The sequence below is a fragment of the Hippocampus comes genome, unplaced genomic scaffold (assembly GCF_001891065.2).
Source record: "Hippocampus comes isolate QL1 unplaced genomic scaffold, H_comes_QL1_v1.1 scaffold232, whole genome shotgun sequence".
Taxonomy (NCBI): domain Eukaryota; kingdom Metazoa; phylum Chordata; class Actinopteri; order Syngnathiformes; family Syngnathidae; genus Hippocampus; species Hippocampus comes.
In genome coordinates, this window is record NW_017804902.1 from 9,869 (window position 1) to 30,869 (window position 21,001).

Sequence of the window (21,001 nt, forward strand, 5' to 3'; positions counted from 1 at the left end):
GAAAAGTGACCGCGGCCCTACCCCCCCCCCCCACCCCCAAAAAAAGACCTTGACAAGCATCGATGTGGCTGTTCCAACGGTGGGGCATCAAGTGCTTGCTCACAGGACATATTTTCAGAAATTCGTTTCCAGTATAGAAAAGATATATTTTTTGTATTACATTTGCCCACAGGCAATATAAGGACATCATTCCCACATGCCCTTAATTCACGCGTTTCACCACTAGGTGGCGGTAGAAACTTTGAATCCTTCCATCATGTCATACACTGAGCAGACACAGCATTAGGGACACCTTTGACCAGTGAATGTATTTTTTCTTTTTTTTTTTTTCACCCCATGCAATGTGTAAGTGGCATTTTGTGTGAGAAAGCATACATTTTGACAGCTTTTTTTTCACTCTTGTGAAACATAACATTTATTTGTGGGATTTTAGAGGTATGGTATGTACACCCGATGGTACGTTTGAAAACAGTACATTTCATCCATTAGAACAGTTATTAATAAATGTCTTCAAATATATACAATATTAAGCAATATGAGCATTCGTTTCCTGATTTCATTGCAGCTACAACATGTTTGATCAGAAACAAATTTTAAAAAATGGATCCGGATAACAATGAGTCTAATCAACTTTTAGCCCACAATCATCACCTTTTGAAATATATTTTAGGTTCGCGGTCACTGTGTTAGTTGTCTCCGCGTCTTTCGGTGATGTGAGACTCTGTGGAAAGGCCACTGCTTACAGTCACATCTCCAGCAGGTGTGGTTGTGTCTTGCTCATTTGAGATTGTGGTGGCAGGTTTGGGAGTGGATGTATTTGTGTCTTCTGTGGTTGTCATCATGGGATCTGTGACGGGAACTTCCTCGGAGGACTCCTCGGAGGACTCCTCAGAAGACTCTTCAGAAGACTCTTCGGAAGACTCCTCAGAGGATTCCTCTGAGGACTCTTCGGAAGACTCCTCAGAGGATTCCTCTGACGACTCCTCAGAAGATTCCTCAGAGAAATGCTTGGCGGACCCCTCGGAAAACTTTTCAGGTGCCTCCTCAGAGGATTCTTCGGATGACTCCTCGAAAAATTCTGCCAGTGGCTCCGCGGACGGCAGTTCAATGGACTCCTCAGCGGATTCACTTTCAGAGACGTCTCTGGACTTCCCCGAGTCATGTGAGCGAGCGGACTCAGAAGAAAGACTCCAGTTGTCCCGAGCAAGTGATTCTTGTTTCTGGTTATTTTCGGTGATGGCAGCATCCTGCAGCCAGTTGTCATCAACCTGTAGATGGAATATCAAAGGGGAGAATATAATACACCATAGCCGATCATTTAGCAGTGCTGATCCAGAATAAAATTTGTCGGTTTAATGAAGCAGAGTTATTGACGAATCGCCTCTCCTGTGAAGTGAAGTCAAATGTGAAATCCGTCCCCACTTCTGCTTACCTCCTATCGCAACTCGCCTACAACTGTGACTGACTTTTCTCTCATAAATGATTGAATACAAGTTAGACACATTTTGCGGGTGTTTGCCTTAACACATTTAGAGACCAGATTGAATAGCACAGTGCAGTTTACTCACACCATTTAAAAAAATAAGAGAAAATTACACTCATGTACAGGATGTACCAGAATTTTAAAGAGACTGATACGTGTGTTCAAAGGGGAGTGAAAAGTAAGTCAAGGCTCACTGGTTTAGTCGAAGCTGTCGCAAGAAGTACAACCATCAGTGAAAAAGTTGGAAGATTCATCATGAATTGGCTCCTGCAAAGAAAAACAATATCATATATATAAAATACATCAACGCTGTACTTATATTACAAAACATGCTTCCTGCAAAGAAAAACAATATCATATTTATAATACATCAACGCTGTACTTATATTACAAAACATGCCGCTCCAGGGATTTTTAAGAAATATTGGGTACAAATATGAATTCATCAACATAGATTTACCTTTTACCCCCCGACGATACCACAACAGTCACTCGGATCTTTCAGTTCCCTTAAATTCGGTCTAAAGTATTTGCGTTGAGTCCAAAAAGATGTGGGAGTGTCATTTGGGATGATCTGATGCTTAAGTAGGCCGTGCGGAGAAGCTGGGCAGGGCTATTGTGGCTTTGTGGAGAGGAATGAGTAAGAGTCGAGGTTACCTGCAACTGTGGGGCAGTGGGGGGAGCAAGAAGGCCCAGATTACACAAAATGTGGATTCGGTTTTTCACTTACACTTGACATATCTTATACACTTATACATCTATATATAATAAAAATAATACATTTTATTTATAAGCGCCTTTCAAGTCTATATCTATATATCTAGCTATATAGATATCGATATAGATAAAGATATACACATTTTTACAACATCAACGTCACCGTGATTAAAACGACGAGAATCTGGTACGAGAATCTGGTCGTTTTAATGACGCCCGTGCTGCTGAAGCAACTGGACAGCGCAGGATACTCCTCCATTATACTGTATTACATGTTCATGTTTTTACACCTAGAAAGGGTCATACTGTATTACGCATCGTAGTTGGCGGCCATTTTATTGAAAGTGGTTTCAACGAAATCCCGTAGAGATTCGTCATGTCCGTCCAAGTACATTGTAACGGGGTTCAACTATATTTCTCAGACGTTGTTGGATTCTTTGAATCATTTTACTTCCTGTATGATTTATAAATGAGGCTGATTCAAATGTATTCATAAAGCTAGAACAAAAAAAATCAATCAGTGGTTGGACTAAAGCTATTACGTCTCCGAAATTATTCCGAACCCTAACCTCGGTTCTTGTGCATGTCCCAGCACAAAATGGAGGCCTTTATGCACTCTTTTGTTCTGTACGTATTCCTTAATTACAGGCATGTGACTTTGTTCGACACGCTCGGATGGAGTTAATATGGGAAAAGCGACCAGCAACTAATGTATGCCTTCTTTGTTTGCTGTCGTGCAGATATTCCATAAGGAAAGAATTCAGAAAGAAAAAAAAAATGTCTGTGGGCGTTTGGCACTGGATGACGGTCAGATTTTACTGCTTTTGGCTCGGCTGATCCGATAACTGTGAAGTTCGTCATGGCGACGATTTGACTGAGGTAACGTATGACAAATTGCGTTTGATGAAATGAAGAATTTATTCATCATTCAGGCAGACGGAGTGGCAGCCTGTGGAATTTTACAGGGGGGTAAGAGTTTGATAAGTGTGTGTGTGCGTGTCTGTCTGTGTGACACAACTGTGTTACTCCAATAGATGGAGACACGACTGAAACGGTCGTCTTCCTGTTACCTCAGCGCGAATCATAAAGGGGACGTGTCATTCAAGAGGCTTCATGAGACGCGGATGAACAAAGTCGCCGTGAGCAACCTTGATGGATTTCGATCTCGATTGTTAGGAATGCATGACGGCTTTGTTTTCATAGCCCAAAGTGCACATGCGAGTATGAGCTTGATAAAAGATTGATTTGTATTCTAAAAGCGAACGTTTTAGTCAAGGCCATGCCAACCGAGACAGAGACCGAAACTAGGCTATGTTTACACTGCTGTCATAATTTGCATTAGGCTATGTTTACACTGCTGTCATAATTTGCATTAGGCTATGTTTACACTGCTGTCATAATTTGCATATGGCGTTCATTTGGGTATTCACCTGAACTATCGTCATCCTCGTTATGACGCAGACATCCCGCACACCTCATATTTTTTGAGCAACACCACTTCCTCTTGTCTAAAAATGACCTTGAGCCACATGTGGTACTTCCCGTTATAAGCGTCACTTATGAGTCACAAACTTGAGAAATGCGGTCACAAGAAGAGCCATTTCATCTCTTCGCGTTCATCGTTCCAGCGTCGCAATCGACAATGAGTAAGAGTCGAGGTTACCTGCAACTGTGGGGCAGTGGGGGGAGCAAGAAGGCCCAGATTACACAAAATGTGGATTCGGTTTTTCACTTACACTTGACATATCTTATACACTTATACATCTATATATAATAAAAATAATACATTTTATTTATAAGCGCCTTTCAAGTCTATATCTATATATCTAGCTATATAGATATCGATATAGATAAAGATATACACATTTTTACAACATCAACGTCACCGTCATTAAAACGACGAGAATCTGGTCGTTTTAATGACGCCCGTGCTGCTGAAGCAACTGGACAGCGCAGGATACTCCTCCATTATACTGTATTACATGTTCATGTTTTTACACCTAGAAAGGTTCATACTGTATTACGCATCGTAGTTGGCGGCCATTTTATTGAAAGTGGTTTCAACGAAATCCCGTAGAGATTCGTCATGTCCGTCCAAGTACATTGTAACGGGGTTCAACTATATTTCTCAGACGTTGTTGGATTCTTTGAATCATTTTACTTCCTGTATGATTTATAAATGAGGCTGATTCAAATGTATTCATAAAGCTAGAACAAAAAAAATCAATCAGTGGTTGGACTAAAGCTATTACGTCTCCGAAATTATTCCGAACCCTAACCTCGGTTCTTGTGCATGTCCCAGCACAAAATGGAGGCCTTTATGCACTCTTTTGTTCTGTACGTATTCCTTAATTACAGGCATGTGACTTTGTTCGACACGCTCGGATGGAGTTAATATGGGAAAAGCGACCAGCAACTAATGTATGCCTTCTTTGTTTGCTGTCGTGCAGATATTCCATAAGGAAAGAATTCAGAAAGAAAAAAAAAATGTCTGTGGGCGTTTGGCACTGGATGACGGTCAGATTTTACTGCTTTTGGCTCGGCTGATCCGATAACTGTGAAGTTCGTCATGGCGACGATTTGACTGAGGTAACGTATGACAAATTGCGTTTGATGAAATGAAGAATTTATTCATCATTCAGGCAGACGGAGTGGCAGCCTGTGGAATTTTACAGGGGGGTAAGAGTTTGATAAGTGTGTGTGTGCGTGTCTGTCTGTGTGACACAACTGTGTTACTCCAATAGATGGAGACACGACTGAAACGGTCGTCTTCCTGTTACCTCAGCGCGAATCATAAAGGGGACGTGTCATTCAAGAGGCTTCATGAGACGCGGATGAACAAAGTCGCCGTGAGCAACCTTGATGGATTTCGATCTCGATTGTTAGGAATGCATGACGGCTTTGTTTTCATAGCCCAAAGTGCACATGCGAGTATGAGCTTGATAAAAGATTGATTTGTATTCTAAAAGCGAACGTTTTAGTCAAGGCCATGCCAACCGAGACAGAGACCGAAACTAGGCTATGTTTACACTGCTGTCATAATTTGCATTAGGCTATGTTTACACTGCTGTCATAATTTGCATATGGCGTTCATTTGGGTATTCACCTGAACTATCGTCATCCTCGTTATGACGCAGACATCCCGCACACCTCATATTTTTTGAGCAACACCACTTCCTCTTGTCTAAAAATGACCTTGAGCCACATGTGGTACTTCCCGTTATAAGCGTCACTTATGAGTCACAAACTTGAGAAATGCGGTCACAAGAAGAGCCATTTCATCTCTTCGCGTTCATCGTTCCAGCGTCGCAATTGACGCCACTCAATAAATGTGTGACCTTTAACGACATCCTATCACTCAGTCGGACATCCGACGCCACTCAATAAATGTGTGTGCGACCTTTAACGACATCCTATCACTCAGTCGGACATCTCTGAAGCAAGATCGACAGCTTCCTATCGATAGGAGGAATGGGAAGATTGATGTCCATCCATTTTTTTTTCTCCTCTCTCATTCACGGACATTGTCACGATTTGCATGATGGTAGTGTCGTTGGAGGACCCCAAAAAGCAGGAAGGCAGGGAGGAGCAGGGTGAACTAGACAAATTGTATGACCAAAATACTGAGGCAACTCAATACAAGAAAACAAAAAGAATCCAAAGTAACAAACCATTACCAAAATACTGAGGCAACTAAATACAAGAAAACAAAAAGAATCCAAAGTAACAAACAAAAACCATGGTTGCAGCAAAAAAAACTAACAGCAACAGAAACAATGACAGAAAACAAACATGACAGCAACAAACAACGACCCGACACCGAGTGGCCGTGCCGGGAGTCCTTTTAAGACAGACAACTAATGACACAACGACCAACATCTGTGCAGCTGCAGGCGGAGCCCTACAGTGCCACCTGCTGGCCACAAACAGAACCTTTACACATATATTGTCTTAAAATTTACTTCTACTAATCATCATTCTTGTCCTTTTCCAGCGTGTGCCTCCACCCAAACCCAATCAGTACCCCTCTCATTCCTTGAGTGAATTTGGTGCTCCGGAGTACCCGGAGAAAACCCGCGCAGACCCGGGGGGAGATCATAGAGACTCCACACAGTGCGAATGGTTGTTTGTCTGTGTTTGCCCTGCCATTGGCTGGTAAGCAGTTCAGGGTGTGCTACTGCCCGAAGACGGCCGGGATAGGCTCCGGCACGCCCGCGACCCTCGCGAGGAGAAGCGGATGAGAACATGGACGGATGTTTTCGTGGCAGACTGTCAAGACCTTCCGTTTTTTCCTTTCATTTGCACACTCTTTCGGACATGCATAGAAAATGACAGCTTTCTTCAGACATCACCACTCGCACAGGCACTACACGCGATGGCAATCATCACGGCACATCCTTTAAGGATTTGAACTCAATCAAAGGTGATACAGAAGACCATATCAGTGCTGACGAGCCGCTTTCTCAAGTCCCCCCTCTTCGTCCTCCTGTTGATTGCAGCCATCAGCGGCCGCGTGGGCAAGACGTCGCCTGATAACGCTCCTCTTTCAAATGAGTCCATTTTCCTCCGCGTGGACGAGGAGACGTGAGTGTCGTTGCAAAACGCTGTGAGGTTTGAATGAGGTGGCGATTCAAAGTGTGAGTCTAGGATGCACTTTAATGTTACCTATTTGACATTGGGCACTTCACCCACGCTCCCCCCATTTCTTGTTTACAAGTATTTTTGTCTTATTTTCCAAAGAAACACTTAGGTACCCGTACATTCTGTGCATCTGGGGAAATGTGCACTCGATCAGGCCGGGCGCGAATTAACTAACTTCACTTTCGTCTGAAGACATTGTATCTCATGTTTAGTGCAAAGTGTGAGCATGTTCATGGAGATCGAGCTTGTAGAAATGAAAGCCTTTGTCGAATGACGATTGTCGATATCATCTGACCTTATCTAATTCTTACCCATAGTGCCGACCTGCGCAATGCTTTTCTTTAGTGTTACGCGCGTGTGTCAGCATTCTGCTTTTTGGAGGGTATTGCTCGAAAGTCACTACATGGCGACTGACTCTTTAGTGTAATCTCCCCCAGTTTTTTTTTTTTCGATGACAAAAGACACCAACAAAAACCACCATTTAGAACAGTGGCTCGGGTTTGATCGAACACAAGAGGGTTCAGTGGAGGTTATGACACACGCACACACTGCATGTCGGGTTCAAAGTCAGCACACCGGTTCAGTCCGTTTATTTATTTATTTATTTTTTTTTACAGAGCAAGTGTAAATGACACGTTAACTCTCCGCCATCATCTCCATGTCACAAAGCTTTATGAGCACACTTCTTTCAAGGCGATGTCACATAGAATTGAGCTCCAGGGCTCATTTTCCACCAGGGGACTTTGGAAAGAGAAGCTTGAGCACGAAGGAAAAAAAAGGACCAAAGGTAAACATTCTTTGCTGTCTAATTGGATTCATGTTCATTGTTGCCTTGGTCACATTCCATTATGACGTTAGCTCAGATGCCTCGGTGTTAGTTTTCTCCATTCATGTCAACCGGTTATTTCTCGTTATGAATGGCAACATGAGCAAGTGGATAATTTTGCAGCTGATACACTGACTCGCACTCTTTTGTTGTTTCATACGAGACACTTAACGATTATGCACAGATGAATCCTGGTCGACACTGATTGTTTGCACGTGTATGCTATTGGATTAGCTAACTTGGTTTGGTGCTTACCAGACACCACTCTGTTCTTGTGTTGCAGTTTCACATCTTATGATCAACCCTGCCACAAACAACAATTGCCCGATCCTTGGAAAACGCAAGTGGTAGTTGAGCTGGCTGCGACTCCGCAGGGAGAACAGGAATTTGCATTCGGTGCCTAAGAGAAAGCGAAATCCGAGCACTCTGCGAGGGGCAGCGGAACTTCAATCTCGGGATTGCGTGCGCCAGCTTGAAAGGAGAGCCAATTGTGCACGCGTTCAATTTCGGCAGCCTCCCTCGCTAATCAAAATGGAGAAACCGGATGCTAGCGGTGAAAGCAACGGGGAGACGGGGTCGCTCTTCTCCTACCACAGTAAATCCTCAAGATCTGCAACACGGCTCACTCTGAGCTCTTCAAAAGGATCTTTGAGTAGGTCATCCGCCTCATCCCGAGCCAGGGTGGAGGCGGTGCTCGCTCGGGCTGAAGCTCAAGGCGCAAGAGCCAGATTAGCCTATGCTGAGGAAGAAATCAATATCGAAATGGAAAAAGCACGCTTGGAAGTCAGCCTAGATCTTCTCCATCAGAGAAGAGAAGCCGATGCGGCTACAGCCAAAGCAGATGCGATGGAGTCGGCTGCGGCCCACTTTAGTATGGAAGAACGAGGCGAACAAGTATTGGAATTCCTCCCTGTTCAGACCACCCCAGAGCAGAAAGTGAGAGAATATATAAATAAACACGGAGAAGCAGAACCCACTCATATCGAAAGCAACTCCTTTGCCCAGCTTTACAATGTCACACCAAACCAGGAGAAACACGCCGGCCCTCCGTTATCAGTCTTCACACCCCTTCATATCAAACAGGAAGCCGGTCAGGATCACCTTTTGCCGCAGGACCGAGAGCCGGAACTGCAAAATACTGTAACCCAGCCGGACGCTTTCCATGGTGGACCTCAAGCGCAGCAGAGGTTCAATTCAAACCCTTGCGCCGCCGATCGTGCAATCGGTGACCTCGCCAAGTTCCTAGCAAAGATTCAGCTGCTATCTGGGGGGCTGACTCAATTCGATGACAAACCGGAGGGCTATCTGAACTGGAAGCTGACGTTCCAGACCACCGTCGCCGACATCGGTCTCACGCCGATTGAAGAAATAAACCTCCTCCTCAAGTGGCTGGGCCCGGAATCTTCTCAACACGCAACGAGGGTCAAAGCGGTCCACTTAAGGTGCCCTTCTGTTGGTCTGGGGATGATCTGGACGCGACTCAAAGAAGTCTACGGCTTGCCCGAGGCCATTGAAAATTCCTTCTTTTCCAGAATAGAGAAATTCCCAAAGCTCTCCCGCAAAGACCCCGGCAGGCTCCTGGAGCTCTCGGACCTCATCGGCGAACTGGAAGCTGCGAAGCAAGATGGACACTTGCCCGGTTTGACATACCTTGACACACCCAGGGGGTTGGGACAACTTGTGGAGAAGTTGCCCTTCTATCTTCAAGAAAAATGGATTACGGCAGGATCCAAATATAAAGAGGATCACGGTGTTCCGTTCCCACCGTTCTCCTTCTTCTGCGAGTTTGTAAAAGGACAAACCAGAGCGAGGAATGACCCGAGCTTGAACGGCTCGTCTCTCTCCGGCCAGTTTCACTGCCGCGCGCAGAAAAGAAAAGCGCGCAAGCATGCGCAGAAAAGAAAAGCCAGCAAGTAAAACTACGAGTACCTTCAGAGCCTGTTTGCATTTGCTACTGGCTTCGTTCGCTTCATTTGTTCCTTATCGAACGTCGTTCTGTGCTTGTATTGTGATTTTGCAACTTATTTCGTGCTGCGAGGTGTAGTTTTCGATGGCTGTTCATCCCATGAATGGAACGTGCGCCCCAAAAGCGCACTTTTTGCTTTTGTTGTTATCTGAGGTTGATGGCTGCAAAAAAAAACAAATAAAAAAACAAACAAAAAAAAAAAATCACTTGAGGGAGGACTTTTTTTGTGACATGCGCCTTCGGCAAGGCGCATGTTATCTTTGTCCACAATAAAGGCGGTGATTCTATTAATAGCGCTCCAAACATCAGTCCGCCATTGTTGTGGCCGAACGTGACACCCTGGGGGCCATCACAAAACACCCCTTTGAGGATTCTGTATATGTAGATGAAATTAACTGGCGAAAAGCGGCCGGCGGTCTTGTGCGAGAACCGAAATGAGTGAGAGTATATTTGTGCTCTGTGTGAGCGAACGGTACTTGTCGCTTTGCTGGCGAGTTTTTTTCTCTTTGATACAGAGGCGCATTAAAAAGCAGCCCCAATTTCCGCTCGAGCAACCCGATGATTGCCATCAAGAGCCCGCTGACGTTCTGCCCTCGACTCTTCTCTATTAAGCATTCAAGCACGCCGCTGTTTGTTGACGGAGAGTGGCGGCGGGTCACAGCTTGGTGGTCTGGAGGGAAGTTTTTTTGAGCAACGTCTCAAATATAAACAAAAACATTTGGAGTGATTTGACCATGTGCTTGACTTCCATGAACGACTGTTTCATCCTCTCTTGCGTTTTTTTTTCTGTTGCAGCATTTTAACAATTATGATACGAAATGCTGACAGAAAGTAAATCGAGTCATGATACGCGTCTGTGGTTACGTTTGGTAAGGCTCAAGAGACGAAGGCAAAGCTTCCGAGTTCAAGACCCAAAGTTTGGTGTGCATCGGAACCCATCCGTCAGTTGCGATCCCAAAATGGTTGCCGACGGTGAGTGTGTTGTGCCGCCTCACTGAGGATGAATATGGACAGCCGGGCGACCGGGGGCAGCCCCGGCTGCTGGTCGTCATCTGATGACCTTGCGCTGTCTGCTGGGTAAAGTCGATCTGACAGCACGAAGCCTCAAGCGAGAGGCGTGCACGTGAATGTGCACATCGCCGACGAGCAAACGCTTGATGGAGGTGGCAGATTCTGGCCCAGAACGACGGGAAGGCTTTGGCTACTTTGGGCATCAATTAGACAATTAGTGATCTGCAGTTAGTCATTTGATTGACGTGCTTTTAGTGTCCAATATGGTGAGATGTGTTGAAAATTGTCAAATGACGCAGGTGTATTTTGCTCATCTAAAAAGCAAGACGCTGAAGTGCAAAACAATGATGCAAAATAGATCAAGGAGACCTGTTTTTATTTTCCCCAGGAAATTACAAATACGTTTACGCCTCAAAAATGGAATAAAGTTCATGCTGTATCTTGCTGATAATTGAACTTGTTGGTTCTTTTATCTGAAACAATTTTTTTAGGTTATCCAGAGTCTGAAGAAGGCGAAAGACTTCCGCCGAAACATGTCAGTGAAATAATAACCTAAAAAAAATCCTTGTCTGTGACAACAGGTTCCATTTCATATACACCTCCTACCTTGACCGACAAACTTGAAGGAGACAATCTCCTATTTTGACAAACTTGGTGAGAAATGCAGTTGCAGATGAGTTCATGCTGATCAGCCAAATTGTCCAAAAATGTTCTGCATCGGCTTCATCAACAGCTTTGAGTGGTACAATTTTGGCAGTTGAATAAATGCCAAGTGTTGAAAAAAAAGGAATAAACATTTTTAATCATCGTGATTTCAATAGCAATCAAAATAATCATTATTATGATGAGCAAAATGACCACAGTCACTCTTCATATCAAAAGCTCATGAATAGATTTACATATCAATTCATATCTACCCGGCATCTTTTCGGCACCTTTCTTTTTCTTTGTTAGCATTTATTTTAGCAATCACGCGCAAGCCATCCTCCCTTTCACCAACATCTTAAGGGAATCTGTAGTGCATCCTCAGGAGCAGTTGTGACCATGATTGAACCATCATTGCCACGGAATGTGCCATCGCACTGATTAGATAGTGTGAAGGACGGATTCAATCTTAAGTGCAAAGCATCAGGGAACCGTACAAAAAAGGGTCATCGACGACAGCTAATGAACGTTCACGATGGCTCCATCAAGTACTCCGAAATAAATCAACCCATCAAGTGCTGAAGCCAGAGTCGTATGCTAAAACCAACTCGAATTAAAATTTCCCTTTCATCAAGAAAAAGCTCTCCGTACCACCTTTGTGAGAGACATTCCGGCTTTTTTTTTCCTTTTGTTTGCAACCGACTTCACCAATGCCGGCCATCTTTTAAAAAACAAATGTTTTCTAATAAATCTGACGTTCATGTCCAAGCATGTTTTCAAATTCGATTTGGAATCTTTTATATGTGTCACGATTGCGAGGTGGCGGTGGTGGACCCCAAAAAGCAGGCAGGAGGGAGGAGCAGGGTGTACTTGATGAATTGTATTAATAAAAACATAGAAAACTAAATCCTAAACAAACAAAGTCTTGAAAACAAAAAGAATCCAAAGTAGAAAACCAAAACCATGACTGAAGCAAAAAAAAAAACGAGAGCAGAACCATGACAGAAACAAACATGACAGGACGACTGAAGCAAAAAAACGAGAACAGAACCATGACAGAAAGAAACAAACAAACAAACAAACAAACAAACAAACAACAGCGAGCGGTCGTGCCAGGAGGCCTTTTTCAAAAAAAAAAACAAATTACATAACGACCAACAGGTGTGCAGCTGCGAGCGGTCGTGCCGGGAGGCCTTTTAAACAAACAAACTAATTACATAACGACCAACAGGTGTGCAGCTGCAGGGAAAGCCCTACAGTGCCACCTGTTGGTCACAAACAGAATCATGATAATATGATGGTCAACTTCCAATTGGATATTTTCAAAGCTATTTTTTAACACAGATTTCATGACGGAGCGATGATGACGGACGGGTGGCCCGCCTGCTGGTGAATGACGAATGATGGACGGGCAACATTTTCCGAGGCCCCCCCCCCCCCCCTCCTTGTTTGGGACAATGATCCCCATTTGAAAACATAATTATGCTTGAAATACTCCACCTTGAGACACAACATACAGAGACTAGAATTAGAATGAATGTTTCAAACCTTTTTTTTTTTTCCTCGAATTAGCAATGCAAAAATCAAAATGACATTCCATTCTTTTATTGCCTACGCTTTTAGGACGGAGCATTGTTCCTTGTTCCATTCTCTGCCAGGTTGTCTGGGCGGGTCACCTCTCCCCTCAACCACAATTGGACTTGCGATAACAGATCTTTTAATATGACTCTCTCCGATATCAAAGGATTGTGAAAGTACCAAGCAGGGATATTGAGCGCGAGCTAAGAGTTGCTCCCTTTTGGCTCAGCCCGGAATCCAAACTTATTAGACCGATAAATGAAAGCCGGACTTGCATTGAAGCGAGCCTTTTTAGTGCCGGCGTGTCATTTATTTGTTTCCTGAATACTGGCTAAATCAGATAGTAGCAAACCTTTCATAGCGCCTGCCATCTGTCTGCATCTGGTGACCTCCACCAGCATTGAAGCAGATGTTTACTTCCTCTTTGAGACAACATATGTTTAGTTTCGGTCTTTGCTCCAGCATCACAAACGTCAGACGATGTGTGTTCCGTCTGTGCATCTGGCATGCTGCGCCTTGATTCAAATTTCCTTTTATGAGTGTGCATTTATCCTACGGCATTGATGCTGGTGCATTTAGCGACTTCATTTATACACTTGTCAGGAAGATGCACGTAATGGCACGTTTATTCTCGACATCCTTTCGATGCACATGCATCTCCAAAGAAGAAAAAAAGAAAAAAAAAAAAGATATCCTAGACTAGTTTCCTGTAACCATGGCGATAGGAAGTCATCGCAGCACTCTGTTAAGGAAGTGCAGCGTTTCCTGTTGTTTTTACTAGCTTCCCTCCAATTGTACATGCCTGGAATTCTGCATTTAGTCGTGGAAGGCTGCGCCACCACACAGTCAGCGCGCTCTTTCGGTGCTCAAGGTAAGCCCTGTTTTTGTATTTTATTTTTTTCCCGAACAACATGACTTTGTTGTTTATTTATTTATTTTAATCGCTTAGCGGTAATTTTAACATTTCATTTTCCAGGCCAACTGAAGCTAAGCATCGCGGACAGCACGGTTTATAGCCGAGTCCCTCGACTCTGTCGATCGAAGCTGGTAGCGATGACGGTTCGAGCTGAGGTCGCCAACAGCACTTCTCCTTCTTTCTTTCCCCATCCCGAGACAGCTGTGCGGAGCAGCAGCCAGCCAGGCCGAGTCCAAGCAGCAGTCAGAGCCAAACAAGAAATGGAGACAGCGCAGCCCTCCAGGACATGTCGCTCATCCGAAGCGGTTGGGAAATCGTGCTGGAGTTTGGATGCCAGAGTCATGATGCTTCTGGTGACTCTCGCCGGAGCTGTCATCTTGTGGCTTCTCTACAGACTCTTACAAACACGACACAGGTGTGTATGAAATGACCGCCAAAATGAATTTCGACTTTTGTCTTGACTGAACTGAGCAACCTCACGGACACGTACGAATTCAGCTCATCATTCTCTGTCACGAACTTTATTTTGTGGTTTCGGGGGATCCAGGGGGGCAGGGAAGCAGAGAGGCAAGTGGAGACCAGGAGGAATCTAGACAAGTTTTTAATCCCCCCACCCCCAAAAAGGAAATCAAGGAGGGTGGAGGAACCAAAATAAGACATGAACAAAATCCAACAAAACATGATTCATAGTCATACGACTAAACTCATCACCAAAAGAAACAAGAAAGATGACTGACGATGACAGAAACAAAAGCAACAAATCGACAACAACAACAACAAAAAAACTGGGAACTAAATTCAAGCAAACTGATGAGACAAGGAGCAACACCTGTGACGAGTAGCCGAGGGAGCTGATTGGTCGACACCAAATGAACCAAAACACCGATCGTGACACTGTTATTCACATTCACCGTGTCACTGAGTGGGAGCTCGGAACTTCCGATGAAGTCAAAACTTGTTCCAAAAAACATCCTCCTAAATTCAATTTGAAAGGCATACCTTGCAGTCATTAGCATGCCATTATCATTCAGGTGACATTACAAAGCGGGTTCAATGTGTCAAACTAATATTATCGCCCTTTCAAAACTGCGCATAATTACCTCAGCTAATGAGCTTCTGTTTTGGCCATCTGTTGAACATAAAATAACTGTCCTCCTTCCTAAGTCAAGCCTTAGCACAACACTGTCTTTGTTGGGGTACAGTCGAATTTGAGATACAACTCGAAAGATTGGGCAAGTTTGCCCTCCTCCTTCGAACGATCGTAACATCGGATCACGTCGACTTTTGTGGTGTTCCGTAGGCTGAAAATGGCGAGTGCAAGACACGCTTTGGAGTATTGCAGCTTCTACCACGCGGCCACCTACACGTTCAAGCACCCTCCATCATATGAGAAGCTGTCCAACGGCAACGTTGCGCACGCTGTTCCGCCCGTGCCAACCGTTGCCATAGCAATACCTGTAGCCGCCACGCCACTGCCACCCATTCCAGTAGCCCTCCCGGCCCCGATGGCTCCGCCCCCGGCGTCCGTCCATCCTGAAGTATCTTCACTCCAGGTGACGCCTCCTCTGCCCGCGACCCAAACCGCCGCGCCGAGCCCCCACCTGTCATGGGGAGCCTGCTCAGACGTGGACGTGTACTCTCGGATTGGCGCTTACAGGCCCTCCAGGCTCTCCAGCCTATCCAGTCATTCCAAGGTCATTCTTTTCGAACACTCGTCCCTCTGACCCGAGAGCATGATGCTCATCGTGAAGTCTGATTTCTTTCTTCCTCTTCATGTTGCTATTTGCTTCGGGTAATTATATGAGAACGTTACTTTCTCCGAATTGCAATGTGTTGCAATTCTTCCGCGTTACTTTTGTGTTACCTTCCACAAAACAACTTCAGCGGTCCGACTTGACATTCAAAAGTAAGCCATTTAACGATAATACATGCTGCTAAGCAACGCTCCCTCTCATTTTCCATCCGTCTGAGCATTCTCACCAAGTCGGCAAGCATTCCATGGACCACGGCGAGCGACATCAGACATGCACACGGGGGGGCCAAACCAGGACCACACCTGCCCAAAACCCGCGATCATCCCTTATATTATCAATTTGTGGTGATTTCACGCAATTAACTGACAATATGCATTTTGTGCACGACTCCTGACTGATGATTTCTTTTCTTGAAAAGCCTTGAGACTCTGAAGGCAATCTTGACTTCTCTCATTCCCAAACAACATGTGGCGAAAGCAAAATGGTAATTGTTGTTATTGCCCGCCAAGTTGTCTCCCCTGCAGGATACCACAACAACCCTTTCAAACTCTGGGATGCAAATGTGCAATTAGCGTTGATCACTTTGTTTGTCGGTCTCGCGAAAAGACCCAGACGGCAGCAAGAAACCACATTTGGATGTACAAACAAGAATAGTTGGAAGAGAGGAGATAAACACTTCCTGGTGAGTTCAAGTCAACACACTGCCATTGACGCCGCATGGGATTAGAACAAAACCTGATGACCGTCCCTCCAACCATCCATTTTCTTACCCGCTTCTCCTCACGTGAGCCGCGGGGGGTGCTGGAGCCTATCCCGGCCGTCTTGGGGGAGTGGGCGGGGACTTTGGATGTGTGGTTGGGTACACCGTGGATTTATCGCTTGCCAATTGCAGGGCACAACCAACCACTTACTGACGGGATATTTTCAGTCTTCAGTGTACCTTTTGGAAGAAAATCCGTGCAAGCACAGGGAGACCATGCAAGTGACAAGTCCTGGGAGGCGTAATAAACACGACATCTTGGTCATTAATGAAGAGAATGGGACTTTATTGACAGTCCTGCAAAGCAATGAAGAGTGGTGAAGCTGCGCTGGAATTTGTACTCCAGTGAAGCACGGGCACCTTATATACATGTTGAACCTGGTCAATAATTGCAATTGAATGTCCTGTTTAGCATCAAAAAATCCAAGAAATTAAGTCACTGCTCTCTCCACCATAAACTATTCAATAAACATTTTGTGTATTAAAAAAAAAAAAAAAATCAAACAAACCATCATTTAGCTATTTTAATGAAATGAGCTGCATTGCTGTTGTCGCTTCACTTCTAAGCCTGGGCAAAAACGATCCAAGAGCAAACTTGTAATTCCTTATTTGGGTGCAGTGTGCTTGTGAAAGGCCATAAGATAATTCCTGTGACAGCAGAGTGCCGACGGTGCCTCTGCGGGGTGAGTTTGATGGAACAATACAAGAGTCGAATGCATGCTTTTCACCGCCTTCAATAAGCAGGATGACTTGCGGACAACTGCACTTGACGGCAATAGCAAAATGTTCCGCTTCGGTTCCATTCAGCTATCCATTTACAATAGCGTTTAACCCATGCAGAGCCACGGGAAAGCTGATTTAAGTTGCGAGGCCTGGGCTTTTCGTACCAATCGGGAATATATGTTATCACCCGGACCCGGATATATATATATATATATATATATATATATATATATATATATGTGTGAGTCATAACTGTTATCTTGTGTGACATACACAATTCACTGACAATTCACTGCTTTTTTTTAAAGTTCGCTAGCTGTTTTTTGCTTGTTTTCTTATCCTGCAGGATACTATAACGAATACTCATTTGGGTGAAAAACAAATACCAGAATACAAAAAAATAATAGAATACAACTGTTCATTGTGTGTGATGGCCGCCAGCTGTGGGCCACTCAAATACACCTCTGTATTCTTGTGTTGTACCAGGCCTTTGATCAGGTAATTGCCCCTTCGGCTCCCGGAGTTTGCATCTCCCATATGTTGCTATGGCAACCACCTCTCATCCATTTGGGTGCCCCCCCCACCCCCTCCCTTCTGCTGCCTTTCAAGAAATATTGTTTGTTATGAGACCGAGAGTGACCGAGGGAACGGCCGTGAGAGACACACCCTGACCCGAACAACGATATCTTTTTAGGTTGACTGGTGACAAAAATGAAAAACAGAAAGAAAGAAAGAATGAAACAAACAAACAAATAAAAAAACAAGGCAAAAAAGGTGCCCATGCTCCTGAAATCGACATTCGGCTATGAGTTCAGCGTTTGCACTTGCCCCTCGTGACGGAGAAGTACTTAAACGTAAAAATTTGCTCCTAAAACTGATCGTCTGAAACAAAGTACATTTTGCATCTGCATTTTTTAACGGAATGAAATCAGAAATCTTGAAACAAGTGCTCCTAAAACTGATCGTCTGAAACAGAAAGTACATTTTGCATCTGCATTTTTTTAACGGAATGAAATCAGAAATCTTGAAACAATATTACACGTCACTCAAAGTGATTTATTTTTAAGAAATAAAACCCAAGCACTTTATTTCTAATGAATTAAAATCGCACAGATGAACCCAGAAGACATCAACAGGTTTTCATATGCATGTGGATAAATTTAGTCTCGATTTCATAGCTGCAGAATTTTAAAAATGACGAGCCGGTGATTACAAATTGTATCTTTATTGAACATGACAGAACAGCATGAGGAACCATAGAGCTTTATGGATGCACATACCTCAGGTGATATTTAATACTGGATGGTTTGCGTGGTGATGGTTGGAGTCGCTTATACAGTCAGTTATTTTCTTTTCGGATCGGTCGCCGGACGGGATGGTTTTTTTTCGGGGCAGCTGCGGTCAGGATGGCGCCATTGAAAAGGGCCCTAGGGTCTGCAGAAATGACACTTTATGATTTTCTTAAAAGCCCCCTGAAAGTCTTTGTTGAAGTAGGCGTAAATGATGGGATTGAGCAGCGAGTTGGAGTAGCCCAGCCAGTTGATGACGTCCTCCAGCCAGCGGGGCATGTAACACGACTCCTGGCAGAAGGGCATGACCAGGGCCACGATGAAGAAGGGCAGCCAGCAAAGGATGAAGGTGCCCATGATGATGCCCAGCGTCTTCACCGTTTTGCGCTCCCGAGCCAAGGCGATCTTCCTCTTGGCCTCGGTGGCCTTCTCGTGCCTGCTCTGGAACAACGGCGCGGCGCTCGGCGTGTTCGGCAGCGGGAGGTTGTCTTTGAGGCTGCCGTGAACCTCGATGATCTCCAGAGATTCTCCGTCCTCGGCGTGCTTGACCGCGCCGTTGACGCACGGCGCCGGCCGCGGCTCCACGCTTCGTTTCCAGCTTTTCGTCTGCGATTCCCGCGGCGTCTTTTTGTGAAAGAGCGCGGGCGATAGAGCCGAGCAGGAGTCGGCCACTTTCTTTTTTTCGCTTTTACGCACGGTCCTCCGAATGCGGAACCTGGCCGCTTTAAATATGCGCCCGTAGAGAACCAGCATGAGCACGAGCGGAATGTAGAAAGCGCCAAAAGTGGAATAAATGGTGTACCAGGGGTCTTGCCGGATCTTACACTGCTTCGGGTTCTTCCTGTCTTCCTCCACGCTGTTGGGCTGGGAGCGCATGATCAACATCGGCGGTACCGAGATGGAGAAGCCCACCAGCCAAGTGACGCCGATCAAAATCGCCGCCCTGCGAGGCGTCCTCTTCTTCATGTAGTCTATGGGCTCGGTAATAGCCCAGTACCGGTCCAGCGCGATGGCGCACAGGTGCAATATGGACGAGGTGCAGCATAACACGTCCAGAGAGATGAAGATGTCGCACGAAATCTGCCCCAGCGTCCACCTGTTTAAGACCTGGTACAGCGCCGCCATGGGCAGAACCAGCACCGACACCATTAAATCGGTGACGGCGAGGGAACCGATCAAAAAGTTGGCCACATTCTGCAAAGAGCGCTCCAGGGCGACCGCCGCCACCACGCACGCGTTCCCAAAAATCGCACACAGGATGAGCGCGCAGAGGAGGAAGGAGGTGAGGACTTGGGAACTCAACCTCACCTCCTCGTCTTCGGTGGCCGTGCCGCTTTTGTTTAAAGGGAGGTCGAACCGAGACGAGACTGTCGTGTTGCTTGCGTCCTCCATGCCGCTTGGGCACGATTTAGAAATGCTCCTCGATGGCACAGAGCGAGCTGTCCCACTTTGAGCGGCGCATAGCGGACGAGCCACTCTTGGAGGCTCACGGCTTCGAGAGATGCTGCGTATTTATACCAGTGCGTCACGGTGTTCGTGTGATGGTGCAGGGAGGAAACTAATTGCACCCCAGTAGTGTTGTTGTGGGTTTTTTGGGGGGGGCGAGGGTGGGCGAAAACAGTCAAACAATCATTTCGTTCCTCCTGTCCCTCCCCCCAAGCTATCCAGTGCATTTAAGTTTGCCTACGTTTAATGTATTCATGCAGAAATTATATATATGTTATTCCTTAATTGACACACACAAAAAAGGTACGATCGAGATCAATTCATTCATCCATTCATTCATTTTCTGATCCACTTAATCCTCACAAGGGTCGCGGGGTGGACCCTATCCCAGCCATCATCGGGCAGTAGGCGGGGGACACCCTGAACCGGTTGCCAGCCAATCGCAGGGCACACGGAGACGAACAACCATCCGATTTGAGTTTGGAGCTTGGTCACATCGGATTCGACTCACAAGTCAATGCAGCACTGTTTTCCGCTTCCTTCTTTTTCAGAACTCAGCCTGGAAAGCAGAAGCCTCTTTCCGGAGAGTGTACCGCGCTCGCAGGCAGTTCTTCAAAAATGCCTCATGTGTTAAGTGGCCTCTGCCCAGCTGCCGCAAAGCCTTCCGAACGTAAGTATTTCTTATCTTGTGTGTCTGCAGTCTCATATTCTCTCACACGCAAACGCACAAAACTCTTGCGAATAGGGAACACACTCTACTATAAGCACCTCAAATTGTACCCGAATCTGCTGGAAATTTAAGCATCTCACCAGGTTACTGCATTTGAAATATTCATGGATTGGATCAGATGTGAATGAAACTTTGTTGGAAGTTGCAGCCAACCCTAAATGGAAACAGGTGGTAGCAGGGGGGGGGAAAAAAACGCTTCTGAATCATGTTAAATGATGTCTGCAGGTTAAATAAGTCCCCGCATGCACTTCACAAATCACATCACAAATTGCTCATGTAAAAACTTGGATGGAAAATTATTGACTGCAAATTGTGTCTTTGTTCATGCAGAAAGTACAATTAACCCTGCACTTTTATGGCCATTAAAACAATGCATTGAACTTTTTGTGGCTGAGTGATTTGCACGTTGGCGAATGAACGCTAATTCCATGTCGGGTGGCAGCAGGCAAATATAGACGCAGCTTGGAGAACTCTAGCGTGGAGTGCTTCTTACCCCAATGCACACACTGATGCTGA

At 45.3% G+C, this 21,001-nt stretch overlaps 4 protein-coding genes across 7 annotated transcripts; 2 read left to right on the forward strand and 2 right to left on the reverse strand.

Moving 5' to 3' along the window:
• Positions 1-386: 386 nt before the first annotated feature.
• On the reverse strand, positions 387-2,067 carry LOC109523915 (cell wall protein IFF6-like). Of its 2 annotated transcripts, XM_019883400.1 has the most exons (4): positions 1,944-2,067; positions 1,678-1,750; positions 972-1,268; positions 387-935 (listed from the first exon to the last, which is right to left on the reverse strand). In XM_019883400.1, the coding sequence occupies exons 2-4, from the start codon at positions 1,738-1,740 to the stop codon at positions 687-689; spliced, it is 609 nt and encodes a 202-aa protein (XP_019738959.1). In that variant the 5' UTR covers positions 1,741-1,750; positions 1,944-2,067; the 3' UTR covers positions 387-686. The 2 variants fall into 2 exon arrangements, with proteins under 2 accessions (XP_019738959.1, XP_019738950.1); XM_019883391.1 differs by having other exon boundaries at positions 387-1,268.
• A 5,336-nt stretch (positions 2,068-7,403) lies between these two features.
• LOC109523947 (uncharacterized) lies at positions 7,404-9,824 on the forward strand. The gene is made up of 2 exons (XM_019883462.1): positions 7,404-7,628; positions 7,951-9,824. Exon 2 carries the CDS (start codon positions 8,199-8,201, stop codon positions 9,582-9,584), a length of 1,386 nt encoding a protein of 461 aa, XP_019739021.1. The 5' UTR covers positions 7,404-7,628; positions 7,951-8,198; the 3' UTR covers positions 9,585-9,824.
• A 3,818-nt stretch (positions 9,825-13,642) lies between these two features.
• On the forward strand, positions 13,643-15,663 carry LOC109523898 (uncharacterized). 3 transcript variants are annotated; one of them, XM_019883368.1, is made up of 3 exons: positions 13,643-13,738; positions 13,985-14,198; positions 15,084-15,663. In XM_019883368.1, the coding sequence occupies exons 1-3, from the start codon at positions 13,666-13,668 to the stop codon at positions 15,505-15,507; spliced, it is 711 nt and encodes a 236-aa protein (XP_019738927.1). In that variant the 5' UTR covers positions 13,643-13,665; the 3' UTR covers positions 15,508-15,663. The 3 variants fall into 3 exon arrangements, with proteins under 3 accessions (XP_019738927.1, XP_019738920.1, XP_019738936.1); XM_019883361.1 differs by having other exon boundaries at positions 13,651-13,738; positions 13,844-14,198; XM_019883377.1 differs by having other exon boundaries at positions 13,652-13,737; positions 13,866-14,198.
• Positions 15,664-18,000: 2,337 nt separating this feature from the next.
• Positions 18,001-19,964, reverse strand: htr1ab (5-hydroxytryptamine (serotonin) receptor 1A b). Its single transcript, XM_019883475.1, has one exon. The coding sequence runs from the start codon at positions 19,699-19,701 to the stop codon at positions 18,448-18,450; it is 1,254 nt and encodes a 417-aa protein (XP_019739034.1). The 5' UTR covers positions 19,702-19,964; the 3' UTR covers positions 18,001-18,447.
• Positions 19,965-21,001: the final 1,037 nt, after the last annotated feature.